The sequence below is a fragment of the Typopeltis vanoorti genome, chromosome 7, assembly GCF_054136105.1.
Source record: "Typopeltis vanoorti isolate ZY-2024b chromosome 7, IOZ_Tvanoo_1.0, whole genome shotgun sequence".
Taxonomy (NCBI): Eukaryota; Metazoa; Arthropoda; class Arachnida; order Uropygi; family Thelyphonidae; genus Typopeltis; species Typopeltis vanoorti.
In genome coordinates, this window is record NC_143555.1 from 15,386,926 (window position 1) to 15,411,392 (window position 24,467).

A 24,467-nucleotide genomic window follows, 5' to 3' on the forward strand; every position below is an offset into this window, starting at 1 on the left:
CAGTGGTGGCGAACCCTTTTATGTGTGCATGCCAAAAATTTACAAATCGAGTTGCTGACGTGCCAGCACATGCCAAAAATCAATTTGCTGATGTGCCAGGCAGTTTTTAATAGGGGAAAAATTCATAGAAAATTAATCTAAGTTAATTTATTTATTTATAAATTTATATTATTTATATAATTTATATACAGTGGAACCTCGGGTGTCGATCGCCTCTGTTCTCGAACAATTTGGTTCCCGGACATATTTTCCAAACAAAAAACGTCCTGGTTTCAGAACAGAATTTCAGTTCCCGAACAGGCAAACGGCAACCACGTGCTCTGAGTGCTGAGCTGTAAGGTGGGAAAGAATCAGTTACATGGCAGCCTTTATTCAGTGCAGACACCTGCTCGGAGTTTGCAGTGAGTTTTCTTGATTTTCTTTGTGTTTTGTTGTTTTTTTTTCATAAATTATTATTAATTAAGCAACCATGAGGCCTCAGAAGAATAGTGATAGCAGCAAAGTGAAAAGAAAAGTCGTTAGAACCACAAAGAGATAAAAAGCGAAATCATATCCAAACATGAAAATGGCGTTTGTGTCTTGAATCTTGCTATACAGTTCGGTATGGCGAAATCAACAATATGTACGATACTCAAAAATAAAGAGGCGATCAAGAGAGCTGATGTTGCAAGAGTGAAAGTTCTTACTAAACAAAGATCGCAGACGATTGAAGAAGAGAAAAAATTGTTGTCGATTTGGATAAACGAGAAACAGTTAATTTAAGAGAAGTGGCATACATAGTGTGGTTAGGCATGGTGAGACTGCGAGTTCGAACCGAGAAATATGTGCAAGAATTTAGTGACAATGTAAAGGCTGAGGGTTTTCTTACCCAACAAGTGTTCAACTGTGAGGAAACCAGCCTATTTTGGAAAAAATTGCCAAAGAGGACCTACATCACTCAGGAGGAAAAAGCATTGCCAGGACAAAAGCCAATGAAGGACAGGCTGACTCTTTTGCTATGTGGAAATGCAAGCGGGGACTTCAAGCCATTGCTTGTGTACCACTCTGAGAATCTGAGGGTGTTTAAGAAAAATAACGTGATGAAAAGTAAATTGCCTGTTATGTGGAGGGCTAATACTAGGGCTTCGGTAACAAAGCAATTGTTTATTGAGTGGATCCATGACCAAGTGTGAGAAAATATCTTCAAGAAAAAAATTTGCCAATTAGATGCCTTCTTGTGATGGACAATGCGCCTGCTCACCCTCCATGCTTGGAGTACGAGTTAGTGGAGGTGATTTTATCATAGTGAAGTCCCCCCCCCCAACACAATTTCTCTAATTCGGCCCATGGACCAGCAGGCTATTTTGAACTTTAAGGAACTCTACACCAAAGCACTGTTTCAAAGGTGTTTTGAAGTGACCTCTGATGCAGAATTAATACTCAGAGAATTCTTTTAAAATCACTTCAACATCCTCCACTGCTTAAGTATCCTTGACAAAGCCTGGGTGCAAGTGACTTGCAGGACGATGAACTTGGCCTGGAGGAAATTGTGGCCAGACTGTGTAGCAGACAGAGACATTGAGGCTGAGCATGTTGCTCTTGTCTATGATATTGTATCTCTGGGCAAAAGCATGGGCTTGGAAGTTGACAATGCTGATGTGGAGGAGTTACTGGAGGATTGCAGGAATGAGCTCACCACGGAAGAACTGGAACACCTTCAGAAGGAGCAGAAAAAGATGGAGGTGGAGGAGATGTCTTCAGACACAGAAGAATGGATTGAGGATGTTCCTAGTTCTTTAATCAAAGAAATGTGTGTGAAATGGGGTGAGGTGCAAAGTTTTGTGGCAAGATATCACCCTCACAAAGCTGTAGCAAACTGCATCATAAACCATTTCAATGACAGTGCCATGTCTCACTTCAGAAACATTTTAAAAGCAGGCATAAACAAATGCCATTGGACAGGTTTTTAGTGAGACAGAGGCCCAGTGAGTCTCAAGCAGAGTCGAGTGGTGCCAAGAGACAGAAAAGAGAAAGAGAAAAAAAACCAGGACAGTAGCCTCATGTTTTTATGGAAGGGGACTCCCCTTACTCACCTCCTTCCACTTATGCCATCAACTCATCTCCGTATGTATAGTTAAAGTGAAGTTAAATTTTCGTTTTTATTTTATCTATTTATTGTGTTTATTTTTTTTATGTAAGATTTTTTACATTTTCATTATGTTTGTATATGATCTTATGCATGAAGTACTGTTGTAAATGTTTAAATAAGCAATCATCTGGGGGTTCGGGAACAGATTAATCCATTTCATATTAATTCTTATGGGAAAATGGTTTCAGTTTTCGAACAATTCGGTTTCCGAACAACCTTTGGGAACGAATTAAGTTCAACAACGGTTCCACTGTATTTATTTATAATATTTTATAAATATTTTATTTTATTATAATATTTATTTATATATAAATTTATAATGTTATTCAGTGTAAAATTGATTATTGTATTATTAAATTGATTTTCATTATGTTGGTTTGAAAAAAAAAAAAACAGTAGTGAGAAAAATATTTATGTATTGTAACTCACCATTGAAGTTAGCTGAGCAAGGGAAGCAGCAGAAGGATGTCAACTTGTTGGCAAAATGCTTATCATATTTACTCGAAAATAACTTGCCCTCGCATATAACTGGCACCCCTGATTTTACTTTATGAAAAAATACATTAAAAAGTGTTGCATATGTCTCTCACACGAAAAACATTTAAACATATTCACGTCTAGGCGATAGTAAACCCCTCCCTGCGGTTAACAACCCCCCCTCCCCAAGAGCCATTATATACTGCAGACGAAAGAAAGACAAGTACAGTAGTTTTATTGTATCCCTGATTAAGGTGTGGAGGCTTTTGCAGTCTGTGTAATATATTTCTCAACAAATAGTGCAATTAGAGACAACTGGAATAAAAATGGTGCTAACTAATGAATCACATGTCCCCTCACAGAAACTACCCTGCATAGCCACAAGCAAAACCATATGTTGCACTGGAAACACAGTATCTTGTCCAAATTTTCAACTTATTGCAATAAAACAAACACTTATTACATGAAATAAGTGTTTGTTTTATTGCATTTGAAATTCTCAATGTCATTATGACAGATCACAAAGGCTAACTTCAAATAAAATTCTACCACAAATTGAAATATGCCATATAATGCATGTGTGAGTTCCTGTGCCAGCTCAAACGCAAACAAGCGGCAATAAAATTCAACCCAAGGTTGAAACTTTGTGTGAGTTGCGCCCACTGAGAAAGAAAAGTTCCCTCAGAACGATAAACTACACCCTGTCGTGAATGTGTTAAAACTAAGAAATATATAGTGAATGTTTTTACGACAGTTTCACATGTTATGGAATTCAGTTGAAGAGAATTAGCATTTCAACTCAACAATAGTAGGTTGCCTTTGTTTTTGGGTCGTGTGACCTTTTGTTAATACCGCACCAATCATATGCACATCTTCATAGCTGCTCTCTGATGTAAAACAAAATTTAACTTGTATGTATTGTAACAATTAAAAAAAAAAAAGTTGAATAATTTATAAGCGTATAAAAGGATATTGTTAACGTGCCAGCAAAATTCTCGGGCGTGCCATTGGTTCGCCATCTATGTTGTATTACGAGTTTTTTTCATGTCCTACAACAGATATGTTGTAGGACATGAAAAATCTCTGTGTAAATGAATGATTTTTCTTTGCTTAAAGTTACACAAGTTAAGATTACATTAATATTAAGAGTGAGACTATATAAAATGTATGCATTAGTGTAAAATTTGCTTCAAATTGCATTAAACTTGTTTTGTTTGTTAAAAGGAGAGTCTCGCCTGATCTTTATTCAATGCACTGTTAAAAAAAAATATTCGAACCTGTAAGCAAGGGGAAACCAAGGAATAGTCACGACTGTAAATTACGCCTTAGACCATTGATGGAATTATCCTATAGATGTTTTAGCTCATCTCCCATGCTTATTAATTAGGAACTTAGGTGGCACAGTTACAAATCAAATAAAGTTTCCTAAGTTCTTTTCTTGGGGGGGAGACCACACTCCTACCAGGCACATCCCCCGGGTGGCAGATAGGGGAAACCCAAATGGGTTGCTCTGAATAAAGAATAAAGAGCTGTGGACCAAAGGATGTAGCAGAGGCATAACCTGGTTACATTATTATGCCAGCAACTTTCATGAGCAGGAGAAAGTCTACAAACCGAGATAGTGCTACTGCATACGGGACAACCGACGCGCCTACTCGAAGACCACATAGAGTAGGTGAGAAATCAGCAATGCGGTCAGCCAAGGACGTCAAACATGTAGCCATCCTCAACATAAGAACAGTATACCAACCTGGAATATTGCAATTAGTCCAGGAAAATTTAAAAAGACTGAAATGGAGTATTTTAGGTTTATCAGAGACACATTGGTGCAGAGATGGATTCATGGATTTACCAGAAGAAAGACTATACTTCTCAAGAAGAAAAGATAACATACACAGAGAAGGAGTTGCATTATTAATTGAAAAGAAACTTACACACTCAGTAATTGAAATAAACCCAGTGTCTCCTAGAATAATCACAGCCAAACTTCAAGCAAAAGAAAAAGGTCAAACAATTAAAATAATCCAAATATATGCACCAGACAGTAACCATTCAGAGGAAGAAATAGAAAATTTTCTATGAAGAACTACAACAGGAAATAGATAATCCCAAAAATAGAGAACTCATGATAGTGATGGGAGATTTTAATGCTAAAATAGGACAGTTCACAGTAGACAAAAAAGATGTGATGGGGAAATTTGGATACAGAGAGCTTAACAACAGAGGAGAACAATTACTCCACTTCTGTAAAGCAAACGATCTAATGATTACAAACACATTGTTCTGTCAATGCCCTAATAATAAATATACATGGACATCCCCAGATGGTAATATAAAGAACTGCATAGACTATATCATCATAAACAAACAATGGAAGAGATCAGTAAATAATGTACGAACATTAAGAAGTTTTGATTTTGACACTGACCACGAAATATTAACTGCCAAAGTGAAGATAAAATTCAACATGAAAAACAATATCATAAAAGAAGAAAACATCAACCTATCAAAACTAAAAGATAGCTCAAGCAGACGTCGATTTTTAGAACAGATGTGCTTGAAAGTAAAACCCTTCATCTTCCAGAACAGAAGAAAATACTGGGAAGAAGGAAAAGAAACAGTGTTATCAATTGCAAAAGACACTCTAGGTTCCAAACCCAAAATAAACAAACAGTGGATAACACAAGAAATCATAGCTACCATAGAAGAAAAAAGAGAGGCCAAGATACTTGTAAATCAACAAAACAATGAAGAGAATAGAGAAAAATACAGAGCACTAAAAAATAAAGTAGATAACCTATGAAAAAAAGCCAAAGAAAAATGGTTAGAAGAAAAAACTAAGAAATGCCAAGAAGCATATCAACAAAACAACCTTCCATGATACTGTAGATAAAAGTCTTCCATGATACTGTAAGAGAAATTACAAAGGAATTCTCAGCAAAAGCAGTAACAATGATAAACAACAAGATGATTGAAACCGGGAATACTGAATATATAAGAAAAATCTGGTCAAACCATTTTAAGACTATCTTCCACCACGGAAACAAAACTACAATGCCAACAATAGAAGAAAATAATGATCACCCAAATATTTTACAAGAAGTTAGATACGCAATAAAACAGATGAAAAACAATAAAGCACCAGGCATTGATACTATCCCTACTGAACTGTGGTTATATGGAGGCAGCATATCATTAGAATATTTAACAATTCTATTCAATAAAATACTAAAAACAGGAGAGATTCCAGATGACTGGAGAACTGGAAAGATCATCCCAATATACAAGAGAGGAGACAAAAGAGACTGCAGAAATTCACTTTATCAATCAGTGTACTCTCTCACACCTATAAAATATTCATAAGAATTATACAAAATAGATTAAAAAACACCCATGAAGAAATGCTAGTCATAGAACAAGCTGGTTTCTGAGGAAACTATTCAACAATAGACCAAATTTTTACATTGCACCAACTAGCAGAACTCAGCTGGGAATACCATAAAGAACTATATTGTTGTTTTGTGGACTTCAAAAAAGCTTTCGATAACATCAACACAGAAATCCTTCTTAAAATTCTACTAGAAAAAAAGCAATAGACAAATATATAATACAGTTTCTGATAAAATATTACTCTAAGACAAATGCAATAATTAAAAAGGACACACTCACAACAGAACCCATAGAGATCCAAAAAGGAGTAATGCAAGGATGCCCATTATCCCCATGCCTATTCAATATATATCTAGAAGAAGTTGTAAAGAAGGCAATAGACAATGAGTCTGGAATCGATGTCAATGGTTTAAACATAAATAATATCAAATATGCAGATGATCTCGTCCTTCTTGCAAGAACCCCCAAATGAACTACAAAAGTTGATCAACAAGCTAAACGAAACCTGTAAAACATATGACATGACATGACAATAAATATACAAAAGACAAAAGTGATGAAAATAGGGAGGAACAGAACTACCATCTCAGCCATCCTAAATGGAGAACAAATAGAACAAGTAGACAACTTCATATACCTTGGATCAAAACTAACAGAAACAATAGATGAACTCAAAACAATCAAACACAGAATAGCGATAGGATGGACCATCACAGGAAAATTATAGAAAATCTGGAAAACAAACAAGATAACTAAGCAAGCCAAAATCAAATTATATGAAGCAATAATTATACCAACAGTCATCTATGGAGCAAAAGCGTGGATAGTTAAGAAAAGAGAATAAAAAACTGCTGGCATTTGAAATGAAATGCTTAAGAAAAATAAATAGAACAAGTTGGATAGAAAAGAAAACAAACATCACAGTCAGACAAGAACTATTGTATAAAAAGACAAGAATAGGAAACATTAGAAAAAACAACTGAGATGGTTTGGACACACTGTACGCATGGACGCAGACAGACTTCCTAACGTCCTAATCAATACTTTTCCAACTGAAAAAAGAAGGCCAGAAGGCCAAGAATTACCTGGCTGAAATTAATAAAGAACATCTCGGGATGCAGAGCATATAAGAAACTTTTTTGAACAGCAAGGAATAGAGAAGACTGGAAGATCCTGCTCAAGAGAAGACTCAACCCGTCTTAGACAGAAGAGAAGAAGAAGAAGCTCTTTTCAGCGTAAGAGATTGCTATCTGTACCAGAGAATTGTCTAATACTTAGGTCAATTCACTAACATCACCACCTTACATGGGAGCATTTAAGGACTAATTGTGGGGAATAATCTTCAGATATACAAATATGTGACTCATTACACGGCACAATGCACCATCACCATGGGGATGTCCGTTGACTACTTTTCAAGCAGTCAACTTGATCTCTCTCTCTCTCTGTATGCACAGTTCCAGAGGTCACTCATTACCTTAGTTACCTGCCTCTGGGTTCTTTTCAAATATTCTCAATATTTCAACACTTTTGTATACAGATATGGTCACCTGTGTACAATAGTGTGGCAACAAACCATTTTAGATTTATAATGATAAGCTAACTTAAATTTAACAAAGAATGAATGAAACTCACTTGATTTAATAATTGTCTTTTTAAGATTAAAATTTTCCAAATCGAAAATATAAACACATCCTTTCATTTGTTTTTTTTTCTGAAAATATAATAAACATATTTTGGATAATAGCTAGAAGTCTATTTATGTTTATCATTAATTTATAATACAACTCTAGATCATCCATACAAATAATGAATTGATAATCACTTAAATTATCTAATTACACTGGGAAACTAATTTGCTAGTTAGCTAGTTATTGAGAGAAATGATTCATACACTGCAGAAGAAGACCAGCAATATATGGTAATATTATATCACATTATTGTTGAACTAAAATACAGTTAATTTCTCTTATTAAAAAATAAAAATGGCACTTTTTTTTTGTTTTTATGGTGAATTCTTTTTATAGTGAACACAAGCTAAAATCTGTTTCTGGTCACTGTTATGACTTTACATGGAAGATTACTAATATATCAAAAATTAAAATTTGAACAACAAATATCCAATTTAAGAGAAATTACTTTTTACCTGTAATTATAGCTAAATTACTGTGGACTATAATTCCTAAGAGACCCTCTTATTGAAGAGTCAGATTTAAAAAAATTATTGCAATTGTTCTTGTTTGTTTGTTTTTTCTTTCTCACAAAAAAGAGACCTCAGATCTTCTCCACTTACTTTTAATAATGCTCAGCTCAAATCAAGACCAAATCTCTTTCTTTCTCTTCTTGGACTAACTCTTACTCCATATCTTTCCTGGAATAATCATACCACTTCTACAGAATCATCAACTGCCAAGGAAGCTTGGCATCCTTTTCCACTCAAAATGGTACTTCTTTTCTGACAAGTTAGTTACTCTATAAATCCTAAATCCAGCCAATCTTGGCATTCCACTCTAATGTTTAGTGTGGTGTGCCTAAGACTTTCCTAAAAATCCTTGATGCTGTTCAGAAAAGAACAGTTTGGTTGATAAATGACATCTCTTACAGATTCTCTTCAGCCACTTCTCATAGACTATCAGTTTCTGCACTGTGCCTCTTCTTATAGATATTTCCAAGGTCAACATTCGACAGAACTAGCCTCCCATTTCTGCTAGGTCTACAGAAACTTAAGCAATAGCTACTCAACATTCCTTTATAGCCAAACTGCATAATCACTGAACTTGCTACTCCCATTCATCCTTCATACTATCCACCTGAGTTTTGTGGCACAGTCTCCTTCCATGAAGCATTTCCAAAGGACTACAACCTACAGCAGTTGTTGAAGAATATCAACAGATTACTCTGCTTCTGATCCTTGCCCACATATGGGCAAGGATTATTTGCTGTAGGCCATTTTGCCTCTTGTTTGAGAATAATATAAAAAAATAAAAATTGTTACAGCAACCTCCTTGGAGTCAGTAGATTCATCATAGGAGTTCCAATTAACTAGCAACACATTTAATAATATTGAACCTTAAACGTTTTAACATTATCAACATTCACAACACATTCTGGTAATATGTTCCCCTCATATAAAAAATCTACAACTTCCAGGTATGGCCTCTCATTCTTCTCCTCTTACTTTCAACTAATTTTATAATTCCCTGCATATTAATAATCCTATCCATCAAACTTTGCAATTTACATTCCCCTCAACTTATCCCAATAACCAGCATTCTAGTGTCCTGAAAATGAAAACTCATCTCTAGATCCTTTTTTTCCAATGTTTCACATCAAAACAGAGTGACCAAATATGAGCACAAACAATTCATATTTGGTCTGAAACACTTTATACAGTAGCATAACCACCTCTTTCTTATTATACTTACTTGTCAATGTTCTCCATACCATACTAGCAATCTGATGTGTACTCTGCTACACTTGCAATATGTCCTCTAAACTTCAGATCTTGAATCTCATCTACTTCTCAAAGCACACTATGCATGCACTCCAGAGAGATTAAGAGATAATTATCCCCAACATTGCATTGTTATCTTTTTGCACTCAAGATGTGTGTATGTGTACCCGCATGCGTGCACTCACGCATACACAATAATCTCTCAATTATACAACTGCACTGGAAAATTGATTGCAGGTTAGATAGCTGAGGGGACAGTTAACTGAATATATGAATGCAAAATGATGTATCAAGATTCATATGACTTGCTAACCAATTCAAGGAATGGCAACTAAGAGTTAGATTATTTGAAATATTATTAATTCAAAAGACATATTTCGGTGATTACACCACATTTTTTTATTATTCAGTTCTATAAAACACTTAAATAATAGTTCCCGACAAGTTTCGTAAATCGTAGGATTTACATCTTCAGGGGGTAAATAGTATAACTTAAAGTTTAAACAAGAGAATTAATAAATACAAATCATAACCATCTGGCTATTCATAAAACTCAAATAACAGAATGCAGATATATAACGTTATTCACGTTGAACAATACTGGACGATGTCACGTGTGCTTGTTCTCGTGGATTTGCTACGTAGGACAGACAGGAAGATCTGGAGAAATATGCATGGCTGAACGCCAAAAAGACGCACAATACAAAAGAGAACAAAAAACAGGTCTTGCTTTCCATACACTTCCACTGGACACGATGTACTCTGGCAAAAAAACGACGATGTCATACATAGAAAACAACAGTTATATAAGAAAATTTAAAGAAGCTGCTAATATGCTAAAAAACCCAACCCAATGCAATAAAAATCAAGGTTTAATTCTCCATCAAGTGTGGTCAGCTCTAATAAAAAATCTACCTCAATCTGAGCTCGGACTGTATGAACGAGAACAAGCACACGTGACATCGTCCAGTATTGTTCAACGTGAATAACGTTATATATCTGCATTCTGTTATTTGAGTTTTATGAATAGCCAGACAGTTATGATTTGTATTTATTAATTCTCTTGTTTAAACTTTAAGTTATACTATTTACCCCTGAAGATGTAAATCCTAAGATTTACGAAACTAGTCGGGAAATATTATTTCAGTGTTTTATAGAACTGAATAATAAAAAAATGTGGTGTAATCACCGAAACATGTCTTTTGAACCAATTAGCCACAAAAGTTTACGCCTGCAATTACAAACTTACGGTGAGTCCTTTTGGCATAAAGTTATACAACTAGAGAAACTACGCATTAAACATCTCAACTTCATTAATCGTCTAATTTTCCTCATCCGATGCAGAGATAACGAAGTCATCACGAAATTCATCAAAATCAAATGCATATTCCACACAAACAAGGCCTCCAGAATTTATCATAAAATGGAACTAGCTTTTCTAAGAGAAAGAATTACAGTCACTAGAGCTGAATTAGCATTAATTAATAATAACACTTTTTCTCTTCATAATGAACTGGCCACATCTCTTCCATCCTACCTATGGAACAACATAGATAGCATTACATTTAACAAAGCAATAGTGATCTCAGAACAGAAGAAATATACATTGATTAATAAGTTCAACGTACTCCTTCAGAAAAAAGAAATACATAAAAAACAACTAGATCATTCAAAAGTAGTTATTCATCTTTCTTCGAGAGTCCTAACAAAAGAGGAGAATAATCTTTTACTCAAGGGTTTTAACTTCGCCTTAACCCCACGTTTCCTTCCAAAAATTGATATCATAGCACAAATAGAAAAAGGAATTAGAAATCTATCGGACAACACGGCAGATCTTATCCACATAGAAAGCACAGCTTTACTATTAAAAAGCAGATTACCTCGTAAGAACCTACCATACAATGAATACGCTTTCCTTAAAAAGTTAAAGGATGACAAAAATATTGTCATAATAAAAGCGGATAAAGGCAACGCAACTGTCGTTTTAAATGCTACAGAATATGATAACAAAATGAAAAGTCTCCTGGAAGATACCAGCACCTACAAACCCATAGACAGAGACCCGACTTGGCCTACACACAAAAAAACAAACGATCTAATAAAAATGTACCTCTCTGGATGGAAGAACTTAAAAAATGCTTACAATCCAAACATCCTTTAATACCAAGAATATATGGTGTTCCAAAGATCCATAAGACAGATATACCTGGGTGGATGCTGTGACAGTGAATGAGTTTAAGGCGAGGTATGATAGATACTGTATGAATGTCGAATAGTTGGGATGAATATGATTTTGGGCTTCCTTCGATGAGTCTAATGACTCCCTGGAGTTGCCCGTAATAATAGTAATACCTTTAAGACCAATAGTAGATGGAAGAGATTCACCGACTTCCAACTTGGTGAAATACCTTACCAACATGATCTCACAACATATAGGAAAAACATCTTCCTTCATAAAAAATAGTAAACATTTCATAGAAAAAGTGAAAGATATACATATTGGTCCAACAGACATCTTAGCAAGTCTCAACATTATCAGCTTGTTTACAAACGTCCCGAGACAAGAAATTTTGAATCTCCTAAAAGACCTCTTCCCTTCGGACATCTTGAATCTTTTTAAACATTGTATAAACAATACTTTTTTCACCTATAAAGATAGAATCTGGGAACAAAAAGAAGGGCTGGCCATGGGTTCATCATTATCACCGGTATTAGCAAACCTATTTATGGAAAAATTTGAAAACAATGCTCTTAAGAATTACCATAAAAAACCAAAAATATGGCTACGCTATGTGGACGATATTTTCATCATATTCAGTGGAACAACAGATGAACTTATCAATTTCAAAGATTATCTCGACAATTTGCACAACACCATAAAATTTGTTCTAAATTAACTTTAGAACAAGAAAAAAATAAAAAACTTCCTTTTCTGGATATTCTATTAGAAGTTAATGAAGAAAGTAAACTCTCCTTCTCAGTATATAGGAAGCCTACAAACACTGGAAGATTTCTAAATGCAACCTCACACCACCATCCTTCACAAAAAATAAGCTTAATTAAAACTCTTTGAGACAGAGCATACAATATCTCCAGCACACAAGAAAGACGTAATGAAGAACTAAAATACTTAACACAAATCCTCCAGCAGAATGGATATGAAACAAAAAACCATCAAGAGAATCCTTAAAATGCTTCCAGCTAACAACACAATAAAACAGGATTACAAAAACGCAATCTCGCTTCCTTATATCAAAAATGTTACAGACAAGCTAGCCAAATTAATGAACAAACACAACATAAAAGTAGCCTTCCTTCCTATGGAGAAAATCTCAAGATTCCTACATCCACCAAAACCACCTCATCATCCTCTTAAAAAACCAGGAGTCTACAAAATCCATTGCTCTTGCGGGATTTGCTACGTAGAACAAACAGGAAGATCTGGAGAAATACGCATGGCTGAACACCAAAAAGCCATACAATACAAAAGAGAACAAAAAACGGGTCTTGCTTTCCATACCACTTCCACTGGACACGATGTACTCTGGCAAAAAACAACGATGTCATACATAGAAAACAACAATCATATAAAAAAATTTAAAGAAGCTGCTAATATGCTAAAAAACCCAACCCAATGCAATAAAAATCAAGGTTTAATTCTCCATCAAGTGTGGTCAGCTCTAATAAAAAATCTACCTCAATCTGAGCTCGGACTGTATGAACGAGAACAAGCACACGTGACATCGTCCAGTATTGTTCAACGTGAATAATGTTATATATCTGCATTCTGTTATTTGAGTTTTATGAATAGCCAGACGGTTATGATTTGTATTTATTAATTCTCTTGTTTAAACTTTAAGTTATACTATTTACCCCTGAAGATGTAAATCTACGATTTACGAAACTTGTCGGGAACTATTATTTCAGTGTTTTATTGAACTGAATAATAAAAAAATGTGGTGTAATCACCGAAATATGTCTTTTGAACCAATTAGCAACAGAAGTTTACGCCTGCAAATATTAATTGAGAGATTATGCACACACACATGCTAAAAATATTACAGTCAGTCCTCAACTTACAACAGAATTCTGTTCTGATGACCCCATCCTAAGATACAAAAATGTTGCAAGTTGAAAATCACTATATGAGCCATAATAATGTGTTAATAATGAACATGTTTGAATACAAAATTGTTATTATTATTATTAATATTATTGTTATTCAGGACCTTCACATAGTCATAAGACTCATTCACTGTGGTAGCTCATCTTAAACAACACAGAGTCTATCACTTGTTGTTGTTATGTGTCATCCAGTTGTTTTTGACTCTTGATTATCCTGTGAACAAAGGCTCTCCATCCCACTCAGCCTCTTGTCCTTTCAGTAAGTGTAAGTTCAAGGTAGTAAGTTCGTTTATGTTTCATCCAACTCTTTTGTGATCTTCCTCTTCTTCTCATTCCCTCAATCTTCCCCAACATAACTGTCTTTTCCAATGATTTATCAGCTTGCATAATATGACCAGCATACATCAACTTCTGTTTAGCGATCATTGCCTCCAAGGAGCATTTGTTTTTATGTTCCTTAAAACCTTCTTATTAGTCATTCTTGCAGTCCATGAGATTTTTAATAGTTTCCTCCACACCCATAATTCAAATGACCCAATTCACCTTCTATCTTTCTTCTTAATAATCAGCTTTCACATCTACACATCATTACTGGAAATACCCTTATACCACTGCTTTGACAATTCTAACTTCCGTGATCTTACTCATACCTTTATCTTTCATAATTTTTGTCAGGTTTAACATTGCTTTATTTCCCATGACTATCATTCTTTTAATTTCATCTTCACATTTACCATCATTTCTGATTCTGGACCCCAGTAAATCCTAACTTTCAACAATTTCTATTTTTATCTCCCTCTATTATAAATTCATTTAAATTGCCAGAAGCCACCACTTTTGTTTTGCTGATGTTTAAATTAAGCCTGGCTTTATTACTTTCTGTCTTAACAAAGAATCAACTGCTCCAGATCTTTTCTTTAGTTTTGCTATGAGAGTTGTATCATCTGCATATCTTGAATTATTTATTTTTCTGCCACAAACCTTAATTCCAGCTGGATCTATGTCTAAATCAGCCATTTTTTATAACATATTCACTATAAATATTAAAAATGTAGGGTAAAAGTATAAACCCTGCCACACCTCTTTTTCCATTCAAACACTGCTTGTTTCTCCAAAGACTGTTTTGATTGAAGCTTCCTGGTTGTCATACAGCTCTCTTATGAAGAGAATTATCTTATCTTAATATGTTATGAAGATATTCAGGTATTCCCATTGATCTCATTACAATCCACAATCTGTTGTGATTCACACATTCAAAAGCTTTCTTATAATCAATAAAGCAGATGAATACTTCCTTCTGAAATTCTCTTGTTCTTTTCATAATCCATCTTATGTTTGGTCTCTAGTTCCTCTACCTCTCCTAAAGCCAGCCTGTTCTTGTGAAATTTTTCTATTCACATATGGCTCCAACCTTTGTTGGATCACTTTCAGCATAACTTTATTTGCATTTGAAATTAAAGTGATGGTTTTATAATTCTCATAATTTCTGGGATTTAATTTTTTTTTTTGAATTGGGATGAATACAGATGTTTTCTAATCTCTAGGAAAGTATGCATTTTTGAAAATTATGGAGACAATTACCGTGTTCGAACAAAAACTTTGGTTTAATATAACTAAAATCTGCATTCAACATTTTGATCAAGGTCATCTTCTGAGCATACAACTATACATAGAAAACAAGTTACACTACAATCAAACTGGTTTGTTAAAGATACTGACCAACCGCTACAACAATTGTTGGCCTGACCTCTAGTGAAAAAAAAATACATAAAAAAAAATAAATAAAAATAAATAAAATACAATAAAAAAAAAATATATATATATATATCAACGCTAGAGTCCTATTATTGGTGTTATCTGTTGGTTGTAGAAATACATTGGGCACAACAACAAGTATCTATCTATATACATATATTAACATCATGTACATTCCAGCCAGTTGGTATGGAATGGTTTCTAATACTAGCTGAAGATTAGCTGGAGTCCTGACTTATGCTGTATCTTATATATTAGGTAGGCTGAATGTGTGCCATCCAGATCCTTGGAATTTTCATGCCCTCTTTGTTGTTGATATTTGGGTGGTTTATCAGGATTTCACAGGCTTCCTAAATTTCCTTTCGTACCAGGTTTTTGTGCAGTGTAAAGAGCAGGTGCTTTTCCAGTTGATTTGGTGTAACGTGTTGAGTGCATGGTCTGAGAAGCCTGCTTCACCATAATGGTTATATTTAATGTGTTCTTTCTTGCGTATAGGCATTGTCCGTCCTGTTTCACCAATGTGCAGTAAGTTACAGGTGCAATGGATGCAACAGACTCCAGGATGTGCTAATGGGAGGAGAGGATCCTTAGAAGAGTTGAATATGGTTTTAAGTTTAGTGGGTGGTTTAAAGGTGGCATTGAGGTTATAATGTTGTAGGATTCTGTTGATTTTTTCCGATAACCCTTTAATGCATGGGATGGCTATGGTGGGACAACAAAAACGAATCTAGATTACAGTAAAACCATAGTCATCCCATACATTAAAGGGTTATCGGAAAAAAACAACAGAATCAACTGGAAAAGCACCTGCTCTTTACACTGCACAAAAACCTGGTACAAAAACGAAAGAAAATTTAAGGAAGCCTGCAAAATCCTGATAAACCACCCAAATATCAATAACAAAGAGGGCATGAAAATTCCAAGGATCTGGATGGCACACATTCAGCCTACCTAATATATAAGATCCAGCATAAGTCAGGACTCTAGCCATTCTTCAGCTAGTGTTAGAAACCCATCCATACCAACTGGCTGGAATGTACATGATGTTAATATATGTATACAGATAGATACTTGTTGTGCCCAATGTATTTCTACAACCAACAGATAACACCAATAATAGGACTATAGCGTTGATGTATAATTTTTTTATTTTATTTTTATTTTATTTTATTTTTTATTTATTTATTTTTCACCAGAGGTCAGGCCAACAATTGTTGTAGCGGTTGGTCAGTGTCTTTAACAAACCAGTTTCATTGTAGTGTAGCTTGTTTTCTATGTATAGTTGTATGCTCCAGAAGATGACCTTGACATAAAGGTTGAAACGTCGAATGTAGATTTTAGTTATATTAAACTGAAGTTTTTATTCAAATACGGTAGTTGTCTCCATAATTTTCAACAATGCATTCGGATCACCACGTAAGCTTAAAAGAAAGGATCTAGGAAAGTATATTTTCTTCCAAATCTGTTGCCAAATTTCAGTCAATATATTTATTACTTCATCTCCAGCTGCTGTGAATAATTCCACTGACACAGTTCTAGGAGCATTTCCTTTTCAGCTGTTAATATGCTGCTATCACTTCACTTTTCATTATCATCAGTTCCTCAACAAATTCTCTCTTTTCAAATTCTTCTTCAATATTATTATTTTCCTTGTACCAATCCTCTACATACCTTTTCCATATTTTTTTTCACTGCTGCTTCTTCCATCAGGCATTTACCCAAATTACTTTTTACAATTCTTAATTTATGGATAAACTTCCCTAGATTAGGAGTTGTAAAAAGTAACAATTTATTTTTTTAAACAGATCTCTTGTTCTACCCATAATATTGCTTTCTTTGATTTCCTTGCATCTTTTGTTTAGATGTTTTTCCTTATTTTTCCTAACCTGTCTTTGGAAATTTGCACTCAATTGTCTAACCTTTTCTTTGTTTCTCTGAAGTTTCATTTTTCTTCTGTATTGGGAGAGTCATGCTGAATAGTGTAGAGAATGAGTCCATGAGTGTGGACTTGAATGAAGTTAAGAGTGGTAAAATATATGGTGATTCTATGATTAAGGGTATGGAGAGTGGTATGCATGAGGAGTGCTTGGCTGATGGGACAATAGAAAGAGTGGCTTTAGCAATAAAGAGAGGGCATGAAGCAGACAAGATGATAGTTATGGTGGGTACGAATGACCTGAGAGGTAGTATAAATCGGGTAGGAAAAGATTTAAGAACATTATTAGATATTGTGAAGAGGAAAAGTGTCAATGGGAGAATAGTGTGTGTGCTGCCTCGTTTTGACAATTACGAGTTAAGTAGACGAGCAATGATAATGAATGATATGATTGCAAGAATGTGCAGAAAAAGAGGTCTGGAGTTTGTTGATGTTTGGAGTGTGTTTGAAGGAAAAAGGCAGTTGTATGCTAGAGATGGACTGCATCTTAACATGGAAGGACATAAACGATTGAAGAAGTTATTGTTTTCTGAACAGTTGAAGTTATTGGGCAGGGAAACTAATATTGAAAAGGTTGAGTGTAAGAGAGAGAAACTTTAGCACTGATTGTGTATTTATTGATCCTTATAGGCTGAATAAATTGCAGAAGAGAGGGGATAAAAATCGGCATAGGACTACGGTAGTGACTTATATATCAGTTCTAAAGCCGGTACAAGATCTAGAGGGAATCTGCAATTTTTGTATACCAATGCTAGAAGCATTCGAAATAAGAGAGAATTTTTGGCATTAGTCAGTGAAATCTCACCAAAAGTTGTAGGCATTAGTGAATCTTGGCTGTAGATGTGGTCACTGGAATTGAATGTGATGGGTACAGTATTTTCAGGGAGGATAGAGAAGATAGAACAGGAGGAGGAGTACTGTTGATGATAGCTGATGTGTTGCAGCCAAAGAAAGTAGTATATCATGATGACAGACATGTGAATGAGAGTTCATTTGAGGCAGTCTGGTGCGAAATAGTGACCAACGCAACCAAATATACAGTTGGATGCTGCTATAGGCCAGGGAGTACGGGGAGAGATATTGAATTCATGCATCAGCAACTTAGTGCAATGAGTGAAGGCTTGGTGATTATTATGGGGGATTTTAATTACGGTGATATCAATTGGAAGGAGGAAATATCACGTAGCAAAAAGGAAATGGAATTCATACATCTTCTACGAGATAATTACTTGAAACAGCACGTAACTGAAGGGACACGTGGTGTGTGAGTGTTGGACCTGGTTATTGGTTCAGAGGTTATATGCATAAGTAAGGTGTCCTCGTTACCTCCAGTTGGTGAAAGCGATCATGTGGTATTGACTTGGGAGGTTGCAAAATCTGTGGATTTTTCTATTAAGAAGGGGTATGTATGGAACTACAGGTTAGGCAATTATAACAAGCTTCGGAGTGAGCTTGCAGCCATCCCATGGCAGAACATATTGCAAGGGAAAGATGTTAGCAGTGCTTGGGATAAAATCAGCGGGTATCTGAGGAAAGCAATATCAGATTGTGTCCCCATGGTTAGGAGGTCAAACAAGGCAGGCATTAGATGGATGAGCAGTAGTATCAAGCTTGAACTGCAAAAAAAGAAAATGTTATGGAGAATTTACAAGGAGAAAGGCGATCAGGACACCCATGAGCAGTACAAGGCTCAAGCTAGGAAGGTTACCAGCATAGTAAGAAAAGCTAAATCAGATTATGAGAAGACCTTAGCCAAAGAGATCAAGGGTAATCCCAAAGAGTTCTTCCGCTATGTGGCAAGTAAGAGGAAGAATGACTTCGGAAGGATAACCTTAGTGGGTGCTGATGGTATTGAGGTGACAAAATCAGATGTAATAGTCGAGTTACTGAGTGATCACTTTTCAAAAGTCTATCACCCAAGTGAGGATATCTCTATACCTACAGCAATACCTAATGTGAGAATTGAAGCTAAAGAATCAGAGGTATTAAATATATTGCAAAACTTAAATGCAAACACTGCGGTAGGCTTAGATGGAATATCAGCTCGGGTGTTGCGTGAATGTGCAAATGAATTGTCAACCCCTCTCACCTGGATATTTAACTTAAGTTTGAACTCTGGTATGGTCCCTAGGGAGTGGAAGTTAGGCAAAGTGGTTCCTTTGCATAAGGGTGGCTCTAAAACTGCAGTATTGAATTACAGACCAATCACCATCTCAGGAGTAGTGGTAAAAGTATTGGAAAAGTTGGTTAAAGACAAAATTCAAGAATGGGTGGATCAGGATATGATACTCTATAGAGGCCAACATGGTTTTGTTAAAGGTAGATCCTGCCTTAGCAATCTATTAACTATTCATAATAGAATAACATCTGAGTTGGACAAAGGAACTGGTTACACAGTGGTACTTCTGGATTTTGCTAAGGCTTTTGACAGGATACCCCATAGAACACTGTTACGCAAACTGGAGCAGATGGGAATGGATATTAAATTGGTGATATGGATAGGAGAATGGCTCAGGGAGAGATACCATAAGGTGGTGTATGGAGGAGCCGAGTCCAGAATGAGGCAGGTGACCAGTGGTGTGCCTCAGGGCTCTGTGCTTGGGCCAATGTTGTTTAATTTGTATATAAATGATATAGGAAACGGCTTAAAGGGAGATATTCAGTTGTTTGTTGATGATGCAAAGTTGTGTAGTGCAATAAAAAATCAAGCTGATGTTGAAAGTTTGCAGGAGGATTTAAATAAGCTGGTAAAATGGGCAAAAGAAAATGGATGTCAGTTCAATGTGGAAAAGTGTAAAGTCATGCATTTTGGGATTAAAAGATTACCAGCTGTGTACTACATCGATGGAAAGGAACTCCAAGATATTGATGAGGCTAGGGACTTAGGGGTATTGGTAGATAGGGAGATGAAGTTCAGAGGACACATTGCTAAGGTGTCCAAGATTGCACATAGGATTACTTGGTTGTTGAGGAACACACTGACATCCAGAGATAAAGAGGTTATTATTCCCCTTTATAAAGCATGGATACTTCCACATTTGGATTACTGTGCTCAGGTCTGGTCACCTGGATTCCTTGGAGATGAGGAGGCTGTGGAGAGGGTTCAGAGAAGAGTGACCAAGTTGGTGAGTGATATAAAAAATGCTCCCTACATTGATAGATTGAGAGCTTGTGGATTGCAGAGATTGGTTGATAGGCGAAGAAGAGGGGATATGATAGAAACATTCAAATTACTAAAAGGTTTTTATAGGATTGATGCAGGGGAAATGTTTCAGCTGTGTGATACTGATGGAAGAACAAGAGGTCATCTCTGGAAATTAAAGAAGAGTGTGGTTAACAAAGGTGTCAGAACAAGGTTTTTTGCCTGGAGGGTGGTGAATGAGTGGAATTCATTGCCTGACTTAGTTGTGAGCTCTTCGTCTGTAAATGAATTCAAGAAGAGATATGACAGATATTGTTTTGCTAGTTTGGGTCTCCCGCGATGAGTCTACTAACTCCATGGAGATACCCGTAATAATAATAATAATATTGTGCTATTTGAATAGCTTCTGACAACCATTTACAATCTTTCTTTCTTTCTTGTTGATTTATTAAAAGTCTTCTTTGTTGCTTCTATGACTATACATTTTGTTTCTTCCCACAGTTCTTCTAATTCTTTTCCTGTCATTTCCTTTTTTAAATTTTTAATTTCTTTCTGACGTTTACTTTAAATGCTTCATTTATAGGTGTGGACAGACTTATGTGTTCGTCGAACATGTTGTTTATTACTTTAACGGTATAACAGAACACAGAAACTAAGTAAATAATTAATTTATTAACTTGATGCTGATATTTCGCTGGTATTATAACCAGCATCTTCAGAGCACAAAAACACTGTTTGTCATAATACACGAGACTAAAACAACATGGTGTACTTAAACAAAATTGTAGCAGCAACACAAAGACTAAAGTCCTGATTTTGGCACCCTCTATCTATCTGAAAAAAAAACTATCATATATTACTAGAGTCCTAGAAAAGTGCTAGTTTTTTCTTAATATGACTGTCTCCCAGATCTTCGGCAAGTTAATACAGCCATATTTGTTGAGATTTAGAGTGTGTTTTAGGGCTTCTGTCGCCTCTAAGAACAATCTCTTTGATTTATACGGGTTTCTGTGTAGTACTTTTGTGTTTTTCCAGTTGATCCTGTGTGCAGGGGTATCCAGAGCGTGGTCTGCTAGGCCCGACTTCCCATAATGATAATTCCGGACGTATCGTTTATGTTCGCTGATGCGGATATTCACAGTTCTTCCTGTTTGACCGTAGTAGGCTTGATTGCATGAGCAGGGTACTTGGTAGACTCCTGGATGTGATAAAGGAGGAATGTTGTCCTTGGGTGAGCGGATGAGGGTGGCTAATTTGCTACATGGTCTGAATGTAGTTTTCTAGGACTCTAGTAATATATGATAGTTTTTTTTTTTTTTTTTTTTTTTTCAGATAGAGGGCGCCAAAATCAGGACTTTAGTCTTTGTGTTGCTGCTACAATTTTGTTTAAGTACACCATGTTGTTTTAGTCTCGCGTATTGTGACAAACAGTGTTTTTGTGCTCTGAAGATGCTGGTTATAATACCAGCGAAATATCAGCATCAAGTTAATAAATTAATTATTTACTTAGTTTCTGTGTTCTATTATACCGTTAAAATAATAAACATGCTTCATTTATAGGATTTAAATCAAATCTGATACCATCCTTTTGTGTCTTCAGCTGTCAATAATTCATAATCTGTTCCATAATCTGCACCAGGTAGTTTTTTGCTGCTTGGATAGCACTCCTCCACCTTATGCTGGCAACAATATAATCTATCTGATTTCTGTATTCTCCATTAGGTGAATTCCGTGTATACAATCTTCTTTTATGTTGTTAAAAGCAAGTGTTTGCAATAAAGCAACTGTTCTCAACACAAAACTCCAACATCCTTTCTTCTGTTTCATTCCTCTGTCCTTGGTCGATTGGTAGAGCTTTTGCTACTAATGGCTCGCAAAAAGTTAAGCAAGTTTGAGTGCGGTTAGTAGTTGGAAAGGGTTCAATCTTTCGATGAGTCTTTGAACTCCCTGGAGGTGTCATATAATAATACTGTATACTACTTGTTGCAAGCTGCTGTAAAATTCTACCTCATCTTCACTTGAATCTGTAGTGGGTGCATACAGGTGTATGCACCTGTTGAAATTTATTATTATTATTAACCAAGACCTTCAGGGAGTCAGGGCTCATCGAGGGAGGCCACATACTATAAGCACCAGCTATGATACTTATTCTTGAATTCATTCACACTGCTTGCACTCACAACATCCAATGGCATCCCTTCTAAATGAATACTATTACATTTCTTCAAAGGTTTTCATGTGCAAAATAATATGTCATGAAATTATCAGTATCGAGGTGACCCATTCCAGTCCATCTCAGTTCACCGATTCCTAGCACCTTAACTCGAATTCTTCTCATTTCTTTCTTCACCAGCTCCAGTTTTCCTTGATACATACTTCTTACATTCCATGTTCCTATTTTATGTAAATCAGTAAAGTAGGGCATCTTGTGATATTAACTCTATCAGAAGTTGAACTTCCAGAAGGCTTTGATTCAGCTTCATCATTTTTGTTATCTTCATTGTAAGTTCTTCTCTGCTCTTCCCCAATGGCCATTCCACAGTTCAATAAAACAGATGAATTTTGAAAAAAAAACAACTTCATTAGAAAACCTCTAAGGATGGCTCTTGTCCTCACTCCTTCACTTCCCTTTATTCTACCATACAAAAGAATGCTCCAGTCAATCATACACCTCTTTTTATTTTATCTACCACACTTTCCAGTCCATATGGCCTCAGCCAATCCACATAACTAACATTGTATCATTTTTGTTATCTATCTCTGCACCTTTCCAAGATTAATTTATCCCCTTCAAACCCTGACAACCAAATCTGGGAACAATAATCCATGTGTGGTCTGATTAGGACCTTTATACAATGTAACTACAACTATTATATCTCTGGTGGTCAGCATCCTTTTCACTATTGCAGCAATTTCCTAGGCTACCATCCAGTGGTGTGTTGGTAAATTTTTAACAACCGGCTCGCTTTATGAAAAATTTGATTCTTCACAAAGTTCTATTGTATCTTCAGATGTCTTTGTTTCTGCTTCTTCAAATTTTGTCCTTTTAATGTTTAAGAAGTTTCGTTCTATTTCATTTTTTCAACTAACGGCTATCCGCTTTTTCAATCGCAAAACTCTAACCCTGATTAAAATTATTTTAATTATTAAAAAAAAAAAAGAAAAAACTGAAATAAAAACATATATTAAAGAAAATGTTCCTATATTACCTACAATTTACCTATTATCAAATGAAATCCTGAACAAAAAAAAATGTAACACTAATAGTACCACACTCTCAGTTGATCAAATGACCAGAGACTGTAGCCGTCGCGACGAATTTTTGTATTTATCGATAGTGCAACAATGTTGCATTTCCAAGAACTTAATGTTGCAAGTTCTTGGAAATTCACCGAAAAATAAGGCATTATTGTTTATTCAAATACCCAGTTCGGGAGTTTTGCTAACGTGTTTGTGTTTTAATGAATACAGACATTGTTTAGTAAATAAAATAGTTTCCAAATTCCCGTTCGTAAACTGAGTTTGTGTTTTGTGAATTCTCCTTTATGCATTTATTTTTGATAATAATAATATATGTAAGTGTTTATTATACAATTTCAAAATATTTACGAGAAAAAGTATATACCACCATTCATCATCTATCCTTTCATAAAGAATTTTAATAACCGGCTCGCCCGACTTAAAAACATTAACAACCGGCTCGCACAAGCCAATGTGAGCCAGTCCCAACACACCACTGTTACCATCACAACATTTGCAATATGTCCCCTAAACACCAAGGTCATTTGCCTCCTCCACTTCCTCTAGCATGGTTCACTAGCTCTGCAGTCTCTCATCAATATATCCCAAACTTCAAGATTTTACATTTAGCTGAAATAAACTGAACTCCTATTCATTTGTCCATCTGTCCAGCATATTCAAATCCTCCTGAAGGCCTACCATATTGTCACTATTACTAATAACTTCCCAACTTCATATCACCTGCAAACATCTGAATATCCAAAGTCGATGTCACTCACATAAAGATTAAAAATGGGTCCCAACACAAAAGGGATATGAG

General features: G+C 35.5%; 1 protein-coding gene across 1 annotated transcript in view; it reads right to left on the minus strand.

Moving 5' to 3' along the window:
* Positions 1-24,467, minus strand: part of LOC150104507 (SEC14-like protein 2) — a 145,869-nt gene that overhangs the window by 67,470 nt on the left and 53,932 nt on the right. Inside the window, exon 3 of the mRNA XM_090395570.1 lies at positions 7,631-7,709. Coding sequence (XP_090251696.1) covers positions 7,631-7,709 — 79 coding nt within the window. The remainder of the gene's footprint in view (positions 1-7,630; positions 7,710-24,467) is intronic.